The sequence below is a fragment of the Corvus cornix genome, chromosome 1 (genome assembly GCF_000738735.6).
Source record: "Corvus cornix cornix isolate S_Up_H32 chromosome 1, ASM73873v5, whole genome shotgun sequence".
Taxonomy (NCBI): domain Eukaryota; kingdom Metazoa; phylum Chordata; class Aves; order Passeriformes; family Corvidae; genus Corvus; species Corvus cornix.
This window is the reverse complement of record NC_046332.1, coordinates 77,789,626-77,807,125: the sequence shown is the minus strand read 5'-3', so window position 1 is coordinate 77,807,125 and position 17,500 is coordinate 77,789,626. Positions and strand designations below refer to the sequence as shown.

The window sequence follows — 17,500 nt, the reverse complement described above, 5'->3', positions numbered from 1 at the left end:
TGAAACTACTGTCTGAGTAACCTTCATGACTTCTGTGCCTCTTGTATTTCTGCTGCCTTGAGGTAAGGGCTACATAAACATACTCTGAGACCCAAGGTATATATCCAAATGTTACTCATGGCCGTATGTTAATTCCGTCCATATAGCAAGTGACATTCTGGTTCCACCCCTCCTTTCACAGGGTAATGCAGACAAATCTTTCTTCAGACTTTACAGAAAAATCCACAAACATTAGAACATTTTTTAAAATGCCTTGCAACTCTGTTGCAGAGTACAGACTCAGCTTTTCTGAAACTGCTGCCTGCTTGCATTTTCTCTCATTATCAGTATAGAATGAAACATAGGAAATAAAAGGGTCTTGGAGGGAATAAAAATCTATCCTCTTGAATGCTGGCCTAATTCTAAAAAGCCTAAAAAGAGGCTCAAGAACTGCACTGTTATTTAAGACAGTATTTACATATGGGTATATGATTTCTGGAGTCTGCACATACAGGTTAAACTCATGTGATCAAGCTTCCTACCTGCATTGTGCAGACAAAAAATTTCTTAGTTCTTTAATTTACTGAGCATCCTTTGTCTCATATTATAAGCAGGAGTCATTCATTATTACTCTCTCTCCATACTAATAATGATTTAATAAAATTATTGTATCTCTTCTAAAATCACCTCCACTTTAAACTATTAACTCACTTTGGTACCTTATGGTGTAAGTAGTTATTTTGGTATTTTCTCATAAGCAAACACATTATGGCAGTTGTTTATCCTGCTGTCCTTCTCTGATACCGTTTTGGGGCTATTCTTTTTGAGACAGGCTCCTGACATGACACACCAGACATCCTGGAATCAGAAGTATAGGGCCCCAAGTTTAAGAGCCACCTAACTTGCAAGGCTCAGAGAAAAAGCAAGTCAGCAGGGCTAGACCAAGGGACCTCATTGCAGTCTACAACTTCCTCACTGGGGGAAGAGGAGGAGCAGGCACTGATTTCTTCTCTGTGGTGACCAGTGACAGGACCAGAGGGAATGGCCTGAAGTTGTGTCAGGGGAGGTTTAGGTGGGATATTAGAAAAAGGTTCTTCACCCAGGAGGTGGCTGGGCACTGAACAGGCTCCCCACGGAAGTGGTCGCAGCACCAAGTCTGTCTAAGTTCAAGGAGTATTTGGCCAGCGCTCTCAGGCACATGGTGTGACTCTTGGGGATGGTCCTGTGCAGGGCCAGGAGTTGGAGTCAATGATCCTTGTGGGTCCCTTCCAACTCAGCTTATGCTGTGATTAAATAATCTGCCGTCAAATCTGTATCAGTGTTAATGTCATCCAAGAAGTGTTTGAGAGGATGAAGAAAATAAAAAGCTATATCCTGAATTTCTTACTTCAGTATACCAGACAAGGAAACCTTTCATATTTCTTTAATTCACAAATGTAATGTGACCCATTTGTTACTGAAAGTTTTGAAAGACTATGGTAACAACAGTCTTCTATGAAGAGATTATACTGAGGATGCACTATGCTCTGAGTAGAAAGTATATTTGAGCAATATTTTATCCTGGTGCTTGATGAGTGGAAAAACTGTTCAAACTAACTTACTTCATCTTGTAATGACTCTTCAACTTGTTCATCATAGTCTTCATCTTGTCTTTTCACTAAATGAAAAAAAAAAAAAAATTAAACCACTACCTTTCTGTAAGTGCAGAAGAAGCCTGTGAAAGAGTAAAATTACGCAGAAACAAATTTAGAAAACAGGAAACAGTAGCTAAAAATGCAAAAGGAATTTTCCATCTTTAAGAAGCTTCAAAAAGCTTTCACAGAAAAACAAAAAGTATTGGACAGCTCAGTTTAAGAATGTGTAAAAAAAGCACAGGTAATAGAAATAAACACACCAGCTTGTCCACAAAGACAAGAGAAGAGCTTAGAAATGAGAAACTACCATTGCTTTGAGAAAACTGCAAAGACTTCAGATGAAAAAATACCACAGAAATGATAACACCATAGACGTGCACTGTGTTTCAAGAAAATCTGTCCATCCATCAACTTTTGATTAAAACTCCAGTATTGCTGAAAACGATGCCATCATCATCTTCATCCTCCAAGAGCTTACAAATATAACTCATGGATTCTGTTGTTTCAAAGTCCAATAACTTAACATCAATATACAAATCAAAGAAATCTAAACAGTTTTTTTCTCTGTGTTCAGAAATAATTAGAAATTCTGCTTTAAAGAACCGCCATATCACATGTTAACAGGATTTGTGTTAACTTACCCTGTCTTAATTCTTGATTTTTAAAGTGCTCTTCTAGTTTTTCTTTCAGTATTCCTCCAAGTTCTTCAAAGTGTTCGTTGTTAAGGCATCCATCTCCCATTACCTCAATGCACTTGTGAAATAAAACAACCAATTTTTCAGCTTTAAAATTTAACATTAGCAGTCTTAATGAAGTCTAAGCATGCAAAGAATATTAATACATGCTCTGGATCACTGGCAGGAATAATACTAGTAGAACAGTCATACTGTAATCAAGGCTCTAATTATACAAGTAAGGCATAGTACCACTGTACATTTCACACCCATAATTTCAGTTGCTTGTGGTTAAAGTGGAACAAATTTGGTAATTGTTTTAGGTTAATACTTTGGGATAAAAAAAAAAAAAAATCCAACTTTTCCCATCAGCTATAACAACATTTATAGTCAAAACAAATTTCCTGTAGAGGAAGCCTTGCATTTATTCGAGCCATTTAAAGGAACATCAAACATGTCAGTTCTTATTTCAAAAAGCTACAAGCAGTGATGCCATGAAATTTGTAAGAACGTTACCTTTGCAAAAGAGTGCATGATTTCTGAGAGGACATCAGACTCCGGCTCTGTCCCAATGGCTTTGATGAGCGCATCACACATGAAGTGCCACATCTGCGTGAGGTACTCTGGCCCACGAACCCTGGCACATTCAAGCAGGAGGGGCATTGACTCTGCTGCTGCCACTCGAACACGTGTCATTATTAAGGCAATACAGCAATCAACACCAACAAAGTGCTTAGAATTTAAGACCCCACCACCATAATGAAGTTCTTAGTTTTCTACCTGAAATTCATTTCACTACAATCCATTCACTTGATTTCTTAATTAGCTATAGATTAAATCATAGGAAAATTACACTGTCTGCTATTTAAAAGTGGCTTCAGGCCTGTTTCAGGCCATGACAGAAAAGCTGCTCAAGTTCTCTTCTGCTTTGTTACACAAAAATCACTTTTTCTACTGATCGCTTATTTAAAAAGCAACTAGGGGAAAAAGCAGGAATACATTGCCTAAAATAGTGTGTCTAAAACAACAATCTCTGAAACCATTTCTGCTACAAAGCCACAGAATATTTTAACACTAACACTTCCAATTCATTTAGGAAAACAGCAAGCACAATTTTGATTCTAAGTTTCCGTTTTCACAGTGGAATTTGTTAATAGGATATCATCATGGAAATAGAACTTCAACAATGGAACCATCAGCTTTACAACTTGCTCTGTGTATTCCACAAATCCTTCTTTTAGCTCTTTTGCATAGCAAACCTGAAAAATAGAGCACAGATACACCTCTTTTAAGGGAAAACACTTATATTTTTCAACTACGTAAATGTGAGAGAGAGATTGTTAAAAGTGCAAGGGTTTTTTAGTTTATTTTAAAAAACATGCAATAATCCATTTACTTTCCCCCTCAACTGTGGTAATTTGAGAAACCCTGATAGCAGCATGAGTTCTTGCTCTTAGGACATGCATGTATTTTTCAAAACAAATTCAGAAACAGCAATATTTGTAGAAAGGAACTACTTTTTTAACATATCCAATTTCTTAAGTTTTGTCAACAAAGGAAAACTATCTGTTAGTTTTAAAAATTTTAAGCTCTCAACTAAATAAAGTATTTCTAATCAACTAAACCACACGCAACAAAGTGCCTGTAATTGAAACTAAGCAAAAGATCTTTCACGTGAGACAAAAAAGAGTATTTTGATTACAGATTTTGGCTTCAGATTCGATTGACCAGAAACACATAGATCACCAAAACTGTTCTGTTACTCACCAGCATCTGGCATGCAGTTGCTTTTTCTTCTAGGCCTGCAGTTTTAATTCCAAAACTCTGCTGATCGCCTATGCTTACAAATTCCCAACCATCATCATCACTCATATTCTCCATATCTTGTGCTGTTATACAGAGGGGAGGAAAAATAATTTAAAAGTGCTACAAAATAATTTATTTCAATATATTTTTCAAGCAAATCATCATCTTCAACCTACTGTCTAAAAGAGCTACTTCAGGTTTAATGGATGCAGTCTTCATTAAAGGTCCCATGACAACAGGAAGGTACTGCTGAAACTCCTTTCCAAGAATTTTACACATTCTGGCCCATGCAGAGATCATGTAAGAAATCTAGAAAAGAGAAGGCAGGATTTTCATGTCCCACAACTTATTTTAATGCACACTTAAAAGGAAAGCATAAAGGAAATATATTAGAGAATAGGACTTTTAAAAAGACTTTGTCAGCAGTCCATAAAGCTTTTTTCAAAGAGAAGTAATCCAATATGCAATCCATATAAAAATGCATCTTCAAAAGACATCCCAAGTCTAACAACACCTTGACAGTACCACTGATCAAAGTAGCTATACATGTAAAAATGTGACAGTGTAAGATTCGTGATTGCATTGCAAGTGCCTGTTTTAAAAAACTAATTTTTTTTCTGAAATATTTCCCAGATTCACACGATACTAACTGAGCCACATTCCTGAAAATGGTAAAATAGAGCAAAAAGAAAAAAAAAAAAAAAAAAAGAGTGCAGTACTGTGTTTTCAGAGGAGTATTTGTTTTCAGATGTACAAGTCAAAATAGCTCTCTGCTCATTAGAACAGCTGCCTAACAAATCTTGTTGATCTATTTATAAGGTGACAGCAAGCTCAAATTTCTTCAGCAAATATAGGTCCTGGAAGTCTCATTTCCTAACCATGCTTCTGTGAAAGATTCTAGGGCCATCTCAATGTCAAGTTTTGTAAGACAGGCTGGATAATTAGCCTGAAGTGCTACGGGTGGGGCAGAAACATGATGTATACAAGGAATGTTTTTAATACCAACTAGCTATAAAGACAATTTTAGCATACCTGTGGATCATCATCTTCTAGATCACTGAAGTCAGTCTGTGTCTTCAATAATAGCTGCATTACATCTGATGCATCCTGCATAAACTAGATATAGGAAACAACTATGTTTTTAAAGGCAAATTAAGATGCAACTTCTCAGAGACTTAAACGCTCACAAACTTTTTCAGGCATCCACATACAAAACTATACTAAGTTTCCTTTGAACTGCATACATTTTGCCCCTGAAACTGCCTAAATGAGATGTCACGACATTTCTCCTAAGGCAAAAAGAAACTTCAGTGTGACAAGAATTACTTAAGCTACAATAAGATTCTATTGCAAATTTGTGAATCTAAGCAGCAAGACAGTCACCTCAGAAATGAAAACACAAAGACAAGCATAGAAATCAGCAACAATACAGCTGTATGTTTAACAAGTGATTATATTAATTCAATGCTAACAAAAAACAAAGACATTAAAAAATATATTTAGACCATTATATAAAATCTAAGCTTACCTTTTCTTTGCCAACAGCAAGACCAATTAGACTGATGCATTCAATAGTCTTTCCTCGTAAAAGTCTTAATTCCTTCTGAACAGCATTTTCAACAATGTGTTTCAAGGAGGGCATAAATAAATCATAGTAGGGAACAAACTTCTCCTCTACTGTATCAGCAACTGATGCAATTGAAGTCACAACTTGCTCCAAAACTAGCTTAGTGCCTTTCTGTATCAACTTGGAAAGGGGAAGAATAAAGTGTTATATTTCTAAAGCACACATTTTACTTAAAAGCATGCCAAATGTAAAAATCTGCTCTCGCTTGTATACTAATTCTTGTCTATTTAGACCAACATCAGCAGATACGTATACTGGATCATTTCTGAGGTCTTAGTTCAGCTATACTTATTCTGCCTATGTGACAAGGTTATCTTCCAGGAAACAATTTGTTCAGTGTATTATACCTCTTGTAATTTTACCACCATAATGGAATGAAGATGCTTCACTAGATTATCCAAATACGGAATAAGCAGTGACTTGGGACAATCTTCAGTGAAGTTTATGAGTGCCGCAGCCGCATGGGCTTGAACACGCTGGCTGCCTTGATCCTCCATGGTTTGTAGAAGAGCTCCTATCACCTGAAAAAGAAATATTTATTTTCAGAAAACGAGTTTCTGAAGAGATCATAATTTTACCACTTTTTTTTCCCCTACTACTCTACTACTTGCCTTCTCATGGAATTTCTTTTGAAACCCAGGTGCAAAGTCAGTTGCCATTTGTCCAATAGCGTTACAAGCAGCGTATCTTACTCTCGGATGCTGAAAAAATATTTCCCTTAAATAGTTAACAAACAGTTGTGAGAGCAGAAATGAAAATATTTTGAAATAATTACTAGAACTATACTCACAGGATCCTGAAGGAATAGCAAAACAAAATTAACTATTTCATTTAAAATTCCTTCCATCTGTTGGTGGCAACCTTCTCCGATGGCAGAGAGTGCCATCAAGCCAGCATGCCTGTATTTCCAGTCAGCTACAGAAGAGTAAAAATGAAGCGTTACTCATTTTGGAAACTCCAAAGAACCACAAAGACAAATCACCTTTTCTTTTCAGGGGCTGGGGGACACAGGAGGAGGTAGAGTGAAGAACAGGAGATGGAAGGGAAGTTAATGCATCTACTTGATTTGTTAAATACTTTTCCATTTTCCTCATACATACTTCCAGAGATGCACAAAAAATTGAGTGTCTAATCCAGACCAAATCCAGACCTAGAAAAAAGAATTCTTAACTGCTGATACAAGTACGTACATAGTACTAGTACCTGGAAACTGCATTTTAATTAAATGAGCTGACCAGGCAAACATCAAGACAGTATTTTTATTTCCCTCTCCCCCATCTTTCTTCTGTTTTAGTATCATCGGAAGAGCCCATATCTTCCTCAAGAAAAAGGTCTAATGACTCAAACAATATCTAAATTTAAAACAAATAAATGATTGGTACTAAACTTTTAAGCAGTCTTCTTAAGGTTGTAAGAACTGTAACATTCCACTTATAGATGTAAACTTTCCCCACCTGCAAGTCCTACTAGCCTATTCTCAGGATAGTGGGTATTGTTGGAATGAATCTTTCATGCCCCTCTCTTTTGCAGGAGAGAAAACCAAAGGAATAAACAGGTTTACCAAACAACCTGTGGGAAAGGCATGTTACAGAACTTATCTCCAAAACAGCGTAGTATTTCATTATTGCTAGTAACATACTACATTCCCGGAATGAAGAACAACACAATTCAGAGCAGTGGAATCCTGACACTCAATCTTCTGTCTGACCAGGATGAGATGAAGTATCGTCTTGACAGAAGGTACAACAGAAAAGCAGCAGTTTATTTTGTGCCATTTCAGTTCATTAGATGCTCCTAGTTAAGCCTACACCTCACGACTCTCACTGCATTACTGTTACCATGTATTCCAAACTTGAAATTAATGAATCTTCAAAATGAAACACAATCATCTTTGGACTATCTGGACACCCAGTCAAAATGCAAAAGTCTTAAATTATTATTTCAATAAATATTTGTGAGAAAGAAGGGATAAGAGAAGAAGTTTGACTTCCGGGAATACTGTCAATACTTTAATCTAAATGTCTTCACCTTTCCTCTCAACTCCCTACCAGTGAGAGCCTCCAATCCAAACAACATCTTTTTCATTTCCCTTCTCCAAAGAGTATTAATGGTTATGGAAAGCTCTGACCCAGAAGAAAGCAAGCATCAGGCACGAGTTGCATGACCTCCCCTTCACAGGAGTCAGGTCTTTCAGTGATTAGGCTCCACACTTCTCTGAATGCACTACGGAACTAGCTAGTTGCCAGCCTGGAAGCTACCAACACTGCATCAGGTTAGCCCATTTCCTTAATAAAACTTTATAAAAAAAACTTTAATTCCAAACAGATTTTGTAAGTGTTCACACACAGCAAGTGCTACCCTCTCTGTTCCATACCCAAAATGCTAACAAGCCTTTTCTGGACTGGGTTTTAAACCAGGAGAGTAGAAATAGTATCCAGAACTCCTGCCATTATCTTCTACTCCAAAGGCTCAAATCATAGGTCAAGTAAAAGCGCATGAAAGCAATGCACAGCATTTTTTTCAATAATTGGCTGAGCAGGCATTACAGGTATTTTAAGAGGAAAAGAAGCATACAAAGCAACTGATAAGAAAGAATATATGGGAACACCTCATGAAACAAGTATTAAAATCAGCATACCAGAAGACAGCCAGCCTACCAATGACCCCTGTCCATCAAATTCCAGGGGGAAAAATCTAACAAATTTCCCTCTATGAACTGTAATGTATTAAAATTTCACTTAAATGCAGCACTTCTGAAGAAGCAAAACCACTGAGCTACAGAAAAACAAGCAGCACTTTAGACAAACTTAAGGTACTGTGCGGGTCTGTTTAGGGATTTAGAGAGAATATTTTTAAATGAAAACCCGCCAAGTTTTCCCTTATTTTTATGTAATTCCCAGACTGTTTCAAAAAAATGTAGTTTTTTTATGACATCTCTGCTCAGCTGTCCATGTTCCAGAAAAAATGTTGTAATACACTGTGTAAGTTTAATAAATCACAATCTAAGAGAAGGTATAAACTTTCAAGTTCACAGCATTTACAGTTTTTGCTGCTGACATCAAAAGTGGAAATGTATCATAACATATCAAGTAGCTAAACATGAAGACTTAAGAGGTACTGAAGTTCCTGGAAAGGACACAATTGTTAAAAAATAAGAAAAAAAAATGCAGTTACTTACGATTCTGAAGCATTTGCATAATATGTTCTTTAATCATAGGCAAAACAAGTTTCCCTCCAAGGCCACATGCCATCCTGTCCAGTGCACTCTCACCAGCCACTGCATTGCTAAATATCAGTTACACAAATATCAGTGGTTTGATATGTACAATGAAACAAGTAGTCCAACAGAGTGTCTTTTCCTGCAGTTCTAATCTTCAAACTTTTGCCATCTGAAAACATGAGCCTCTTCAAGTAAATAAACCATACCCAAACCTAAAAACACACACACCAGTCACAAAATAGTTATTTACTATACACTGAAACATTTGTTTTCTGCAGGCCACTGATTAAGTCTACTACCAAAGAAACCTGAGCCTTACTAGCACTAGGACCAAAGGTACAGATTGAATTTCACAGCAGATACACACACCTAGAAAGCTGAAACTAAATTTGCAATGAATGAAACAATAATACTGGCCATCACCTTTTTGTCACGAGAACATAAACCAGTTCAGACTTGCTATGATTCAGGTGAACCAGCAGAATTCAAACTCTGGCACACAAGAGACCTTTCTTGTATGGTTGTACTCAGTAGCACAGTCTTCTATCAATGACTCAGGCAGAAAACACCCAGTTCAGCTGCGGAATTTGTGACTCTTGGCCAGTTACAGAACTCAGAATAGCCAAACGTTATCTGTGCAAAGTGATTTGTTCCACCCAATGGAATTATTCCCTACAGAAAAGCAAGAAAGTTTCCAGGATACAGATAACTACTGTTACAGTCTGGGTACAGCTGGCAGTGTAATAACTCAAGGTTATTACAGTCCATCCTAGACACCCATGATGATGAAAAAGCTGAGTAATTGTTCAAAAAGGGAACAATCTCCCTCTTCTTTAAAATTTCAGTCAGCTGGGTCAGAAACAGGTCTTCAAATTACTATGCTTGAGTCCCCAAATCTCATCACAAACCATAAATAATCTAGAAATTCACATGTTGTGGACAAAGGTGATTGTGAAAAGATATTGACAGTATTGTATTAGTTCCTCAGATTAGTCATGTTCAAATAAACAGACACATCACCAGCAGGACAATGGAGTATATAGCACTAAACTGGAGCAAACTCACTAAAGTTAATAGCAGCTTTCATCTGAAACTCCATTCCCTGAGCTCTTTCTTCCCACCATTAATTCACACATTCAGTTTCAAGAAATAAAGACAGTTTATCTCAGAAAAATGACCACACATCTCCCTGTAATGTTTGCAAGGCTTTTGCCAAGAAAAGAGGAAGTCGGATTAACCTTTTCCTCCTTTAGAATTGCACTCCTTTATGAAGTTGGAGCAACAAAAAACTGGAAATGCTAAAGTATTCCCTGCTGCTTTTGTGTAGGCTGACTCATATCCCCCTTAATCAGATCTGAACACACCCTAATTAGGGTGCAGCCTGATGACCATTGTCCTGTTCCTGGGACTGCACAACAATTTCAGTCTTCTTATGAAGCTACAAAGACTCAAGCACCAGGAGACGTTAGCATGCACATCAGCCACTGAGCTGTCCACAAAGGTGAGCTTCAACAATGGGAAGCACATAGAAGCACTAGGAGTGACCCTGGTGAAAGAAAAACTGCCCTCATACACAGGATCAGCAGAGACCAGCTCATGCCCAGTAATTTGTGTCTAAGCCTCAAGCTCTCCTATTACTCCAAGGGCCAAAGGAGCTATATTTCTTCTTCAGACTAAGGTTGTAGAGCATAACTTGTTTTCTGATCTGTGCTCACTCTACTTGTGACTTCTAACAAAGAAAAGGAAAATTGTCATTACAAAATCCTTAGGCAGCTTAGCTTAGTATTTAGAAGGACAGAGTTACTCTGCTGACAATAAAGAGAAAATGGCATGCCTTAAGTGGATGATTCAGCATACTTAGTAAGCTGCCTAAAGCAAGCCATCTGAATAAATTTCCACACCCTGAAAGGCCTGATAAGGATTTGAACTTTAATATTCTATTTTCCCTTGAAATTTTACTGACTGAAAAGATTCAAATACTTAACAAACCTGAATGTACTGGTGGTGTCTGACACCTGTATAGCAAAATTTCAACACTGAGGAAACAGATTAAAAGGGTATGGTCTACTATGTGAGGGAGAGAAGAAAGGACAGCTCACTTTCAATTTCATAATCAAAGAGAACTAAAAAAATTATTTCCAATAAGGCAAAGATTAAACAGATTATTCCATAAATTCCTATGCATCAGTTCTACAGGTGGCTTTACATGCCTGCTATCTATTAGAAGTTGCTCTACAGCTCAGGGTAAACCAACATCTCTTCTATTGTCTATTTTCCTGTGAAGATCTCTAAGTGTTCTGAGATAAACTGTCTCAAAACACTAATTACATCTGAGTCCGGATAAGCCAGGTATGTCTAAGAAGTGTCTAGACTGGTAAATGAGCATCCATGTCTTTATGGAAGTGTGGAGATTGTTACCTCCTACACCTATTTCTGCTTTCTTCTACTTCACTCTAACAGTAGCTGGACAAGAGCAAATGTAACAGGACGCTGTACACAAACCACTATTCCAGTAAAAAGTCGGAGCAAGCTACAAAGCATGCAGGAATAAGCAAATCCAAATGACCGGACATCTTGAGATCTTTCTTGCCTAACACAGAACAAGATAAGCTATTGATAGCCATACCAAGGGATTTAAAATAATAGCAAAATTATAGTATTTTTGAACTAAGTGAAATCCAACAAGGAATTCTGCCATGCATGATGATATCTTTCCAAAGTCATCTTTCTTCTAAAACAATGCATTTTCAAGGGCATAGATACAGAGAAATACCAAGAGATTGGTTGTAGATTATCAAACAGGTCAATATGCTTCAACTTGCCTTCCAGCTAATTTCAGGATTAGCCCTCAATTTAGAGGATTAGGAGGCACTGACTTCTGAAGTGAGTAATATAAATAACAGAAAAAACAAAAGCTAAAGGCTTTGGAAAGCTACAGCAGTACAAAACAGCAGAGAAGGGACATGCATTAGACATATTGTCTAATTACAGTAAATACGAAAACTGAAATAATTTACTTCCTTGCTGAACATTACCTAAGTAACCTACATATAAACTGCTCATGACTGAAGAAACAAAATTACAATAGTTATTTGAATAAAGAAAAAGTAATGCACCACAGGCATTTGCATTCTGCACTTTAAATATGCCTTTAGCCACAGCCTTGATAATATATTGAAACAACTGGTTTCATAATTACCTGTCAAAATCATCATCTGCAAGCTCATCTGCATTTGCCCAATCTTCATCTTCTTCCAAGTCAACCATCATTGCTAACATCTGAGGAACTGAAAAAAAGTTTTAAACTCAGTCTTATCTCTTAAAATATTCTCAAATAACAAGCATGAATTTTAAGTTTTCTCCTTTCAAAAATTTTTGAAGAAAAATATAGCTCTTCTTCCCGTAGCAGATGGCCAAGTCTGTCTAACTGCATCAGCCAATAATTCAGAATTGATTGCCAGAAAAGTATTTCCAGAACATTCAAATTGAGAGTACAAAAATCTTGTGTGTAACTTATCAAGACACAAATTTTTTTTGTAAATCATGACAATTACAAAAAGCAAATTCCTCAGTAAAGTCTATGTTTTTGAAAGAGTTAAAAACAGTATTATATGCCTTAAGAACTCTGATATACTTCCTTAATTTTTCTGAAACTTTGACATCATCCTTTTAACATTTACTAATGAAAGAGACTATCAATTATGAAAGAATACTACAGAACTCTTAGTTTTATTAACGTAATATATTTTGCTAGCTATATGTACAGTGGTCACTTACCATAAAGCTTTTCTCTTACAGTGAGGCCTTGGTCTAGAATTTGAGATTTCCTTTTTTCCACCTAATGCAAATTTTGCTTTTGTATCATGAACATTATCTAGCACATTATAATCCACCAGTTTTCTACTCCTACTTCTGTAGATTGATTCTGTCCATTCTTCTCATTCTAAGTCTTTATAGAGACTATTACAAAATCTCTATCACAGCATTAAACTACTATGCAATAAACATCACCTATTTTGACGAGTTCTCACAGGAGGAAGGAGCACAGTGCTCTAATTAAGTATGCCAGTTCCTGTGCCCTTCAGAAGCACAAGGGGTGAAAAGCCCACCTTGCACTTTCAAAGCACAGTAAGGCGCTCTGAAGCACTTCTTTACTTTGTATTACACACCAATCGCTCAGAGCAGTTGTTTGAATTTAGTATCATTTATGCAACAAAGTTTCACTTTTACCTGGAAACAAAAGGTTTCAGTCAAATACTCAGCCTTCCACCTTTAACAATCTTTTTTAGGACAGCCTACCACACATCTTGAAGACAGCCATCACAGCTAACTGCCCTTTACAGCAACCTACCTGAAAAACTAGTAGGCATCCAGTAACTGTCCATGCTGTTAATGAGACTTACTGGAACTGATCAAGTATACTGCAACTGCTGAATTTCACAGTATACCCAAACTATTGTAGTCTACCACAGAGGCAACACCCTAAGCAAACTCACCACCACACAGCTGGACAGATCAGAAACTTCTGGTCAACTGACGACATTAAAAAAATATTGCTCACTGACAGCATTGTAGGGCAAGTATCAAGAAAAGATCAAATTATGGATTTATTTGCTTGGTGTGTTTCTGTATTTTCAGGCAGAGAATATTCTACATCTGCAAAAACCTCCAGAGGGCTTTTATATACTATCAAGATAACGGACACTATGATCTCTCTACCATGATGCCCACGTGTTAGAATTTTATATACACTTATTAGACATCAATAAAACGCCAAAGTATTACAGTCGAGAAGTTTGACACAGACACGCATAAGCACACACATGAGAATCATGTATTGTCACAACACCTATGGAATATGGAAGACAAGCATCATCTGACATAAATGCTATGCGGTTCCAAAAAGTCACATCAGTGTTTGTTGCTACTAACAAACAAGGTTGGGAGCAAATTCTCATCCAATGTGCTCTGGCCATAATTGTATCTAGAACCTACAATGTCTTGTTTCTTCTTGATGTTTTATGTGAGTGTGTTTGTCAGTAAGAGTAGTTTCACAAAAAGTTTTTTAAAAAATGTAGAGTGTCCATAGAAATTTCAAAATTGTCCCAAGAAGCCCTCAACATTTAATTAACTTATAAACAAGTTAAGCATAAGCCCACTAAGCCTGCTTCTTTATCAGAGCAATAAAACGCTCTGCAATCCTGTGAGCTCAAGAAGGGAAATCTTAAAGTGGATTCCTGAGCAGCTAACTGGCACACAGGACACACACTCCTAGACTAGCATTGTGCGCAGTAAAACCAGCACAAGATGATAATTTTGCCTAAGTCCCAGTTTTAGTTGGGCGTATCAAGTGATCTAGCAACTTCTCAGTTGAATGAAAACAGAAAACCTTTTAAACTAAGACACAGAGCCAAGACAAAAGCAACCCTCTTTTGCTACCTTTTTATCACTCCCTGAACACAACTGCTTTACTAGCTCTGCAAAATAAATGTTTTTCTCCTTAATGATACATTAATAAGACTAATTTCAGAATGAATTGCAAATGAAATTACAATTCATTCCCATACAGTGCTTTATCTTAATAGAAGTATTTCATTCCTAGGCAGCAACTAGCAACCCAATAATAGGAATACATTCTAAAGAAGTAAGAGGTACTTCTCTTCTGACCAAGTAAGAAGCTTGTAATGATGTGGGGTCAGCAAGTGTCAAGTGTTAATAATTCCAACAAGCTACAGGATGGAGTGAAAATAGAGTGTTCTGAAAATTTACAGATTTCAAAATATGCTCTAAAAGAACCTCTTCTTCAAAAAACTATTGTACTAGCAAACAAAACCTCTTGTCAATATTTTAAACACTTAAGCCAAGCAGATCCAGTTTACAGCATTTTCCAACAGAAGTTTTATAATTTTAGTGACGTCTATACAACCTTCCTCAGCCTGAGTGCACACAAAAAAAATTGCCTTCTATGCAAGTGTCAGAAAACAAGCAAGAATTTAGACAAACCCAAGTGTAACAGGGAGGGAAAAGCAGGCTACACTGCTGTGCCAGTGCCCTGATCTAGTCACACAAAAGGTTTAAAAGGCAGAGAAACACCAGTGCAAACAGCACTGATGCTGGGGCTGCCCAGAAGACATTTATTTTTAGCATTTCAAATAATAATGCATGATTTAAAAAGTGCTTCTTCAAAGACTTTACCATCTGCATGTTAAATAGACTAATTAGATTATTTCTATGTATTTATACCAGCATCTGATTTTTTAATTCACAGCTTTAACTCAACATTGATGCTCAACATGCATGCTGAATTCCTTCAGTCTTCGCTTGCCAGCGGCACAGAGTATCTGGCCTACATACCGAACTTCAAACATAGAACTTCAGAACTAAATGCCTTTTTTTTTGTCACAGTAAAATTTTCCAAAGCCAGCAGAAAAGCATTCAAGTAGTGTTTTCCTTGGAAACATCTAATAGTAAGAGTCCACTGTATTTTTATTCAAATTTTTGGTGCTGCATAGGCACAGCTTAATTTCTGAAGAGTCATAATAGGAAGGGGGTTACTCCATTAGGTGACATTAAATTGAGTTGTCGTAAGTTACCAGCACCAGCAAACTCTCAGTTAGATGTGGTTTTGCCACTGACCAACTGCAAAGTCAATTTAATACTGTAAAGGATAACTGTTTCAAGAAAGAAAATGAGGAAAATACTTACTGGCTTGTGCAATAATATTTGTATGCCTCCTCAGCATAGCAGCAGCAGTTTCTGACAAGGCCACAATTACTTCAAGCGCCAACTGACGCTGCATGTTACTGAGACTGGCATCTGCACACAACTACAACCCAAAAGAGTAAATGGTTATAATAGAAGTTTTGGGGTGGAAAAAGTGATTCTTGAAAAACATTCCTAGCTTTACCTTCAGAGTTAGCTGCAAAGTAGCTTCTAAATGTGGTCGTAAATACTTAGGAACAGAATCTGCAATTTCTACAAGGGATTTCAGAACAGAATCATCATTTTGGTAGCAGGAATCATTTAGAGCCTATAAAAAGGTAAGATGGAGATAAGATTAAATAAAAACAAACAACATTATGAATACGACCAGTGTTATAGAAGGAATTTCATTAATTGTATTGTTGTTTCTCTGAACAGCTTCATTTAGCATTAGTAGATAAGTAGCCAAAGCCTTAGGCCACAAGAACTGACCAGAGTAAACTTTTTGTTAAAACTAATGCTTCTAACAATGAACTAGCTGATTCCAGCATATACAAGCAGAATGAAGAAGATAAGAATCAAGCAGACAATTCCAAAAGAATGAAGTAACTTAATCAGAAGATCAGCCCTGCAACAGTGAAAACCAGCAAGAAACCAAGAGACCACCAACCAGAAATAAATGGCTGGGGACTGGGCCATCCGGGCACATGTACAATTGAGAGGCATGAATTGGGATAGGGGTCCCTCTCTGAAGGCACCAGCTCAAGCTGTAACCTGAGAACTAACAGGATACAATTAACTGGAAGCCTTCACTCTGGCTTTAAGCAGGATCCCAGAGTCAGACCCTGCTACAGTGACCTGTGTGCATAAATCCATAACAGGATACCATGCAGCAATCCAAAATGACAAGTTTTCTACAACTACGTTATGGCTCACAATGTTCAAATCTAACACTGCAGACACTCAGAAGGAATTAAGGTCACACATCAGAGGCTCCAACATGCAAAACCACCGAGTTCTGACAAGAACAACTTCAAAATCCATTTAAAAGAAAGTAACTCTGGCCAGAAGAGGGAAAATGAGCCTAACTCCTCTTTTGCCTGTTACGTAAGAAAAGTTTTGAATAGCCTATGCTTATAGGCACCAGGAATCACAAGATTAAAGAGGTTTTTTCCAGACATCCCTCCAGAGGCACCAAATTAGAGCAGACCTTTCAGCTTTCAGTCACAGGACATGGAAAAGAGCAAAAGAAATCAAGCTTTTTGCAACCATCTTTCCTAACCCACATCCATATTCTGAAAAGTAATTTAAAACTTACTTTTAACTGATCAGGGTGATATTTTAGTGCCAAAACAGAACACAGTTACTCAATGGTGTTAGAATCTAGAAGTAAACAAGGCTCCAAAGAAAAAAGTCTTTAGACACACTTCTGGGGTTTTGAAAGGAATTTTCATTAGCAAGGTATTTTATGCCTTCCTAATGTTGAAACATTTTTTGAAGTGAGTAACTGAATGATTTTTAATATTTAAGTCTAGAATTCAACATTTTTGATAACGGCACTTATATAACCCACACTTTCAATACAGAAGCAGCATCTTCTAGTACCAGAAATTTTCTGGAAAAATCTGGAAAAAAAAAAAATCTGTCACGGTTAGGGCCTTTTGGTCTAATAGCTACCACATCCTCTGATTCTCTCAAAGGATAATGTAATATTTACTGGAAGTTTCTACAAAACTGTATTTTATACCCACTGCAGCTCTGACAATTTTTTAAAACAAGACTGGTTTTCTGAAGAAAGCAGCTCAAAGTGAAAAGTGAGCCCTAAAAGGCAGAAGCACTTTCCTGTAGTATCAAACAA

At 37.0% G+C, this 17,500-nt stretch overlaps 1 protein-coding gene across 1 annotated transcript in view; it reads right to left on the bottom strand.

Moving 5' to 3' along the window:
* IPO5 (importin 5) overlaps window positions 1–17,500 on the bottom strand; it is a 45,393-nt gene that overhangs the window by 13,174 nt on the left and 14,719 nt on the right. The window contains exons 7-21 of the mRNA XM_039558396.1: window positions 15,848–15,970; window positions 15,646–15,766; window positions 12,140–12,227; window positions 8,899–9,005; window positions 6,511–6,635; window positions 6,332–6,421; window positions 6,068–6,241; window positions 5,622–5,840; window positions 5,126–5,209; window positions 4,270–4,402; window positions 4,055–4,176; window positions 3,450–3,546; window positions 2,804–2,976; window positions 2,255–2,366; window positions 1,581–1,636 (exon numbers count right to left, since the gene is read on the bottom strand). Coding sequence (XP_039414330.1) covers window positions 1,581–1,636; window positions 2,255–2,366; window positions 2,804–2,976; window positions 3,450–3,546; window positions 4,055–4,176; window positions 4,270–4,402; window positions 5,126–5,209; window positions 5,622–5,840; window positions 6,068–6,241; window positions 6,332–6,421; window positions 6,511–6,635; window positions 8,899–9,005; window positions 12,140–12,227; window positions 15,646–15,766; window positions 15,848–15,970 — 1,824 coding nt within the window. The remainder of the gene's footprint in view (window positions 1–1,580; window positions 1,637–2,254; window positions 2,367–2,803; window positions 2,977–3,449; window positions 3,547–4,054; window positions 4,177–4,269; window positions 4,403–5,125; window positions 5,210–5,621; window positions 5,841–6,067; window positions 6,242–6,331; window positions 6,422–6,510; window positions 6,636–8,898; window positions 9,006–12,139; window positions 12,228–15,645; window positions 15,767–15,847; window positions 15,971–17,500) is intronic.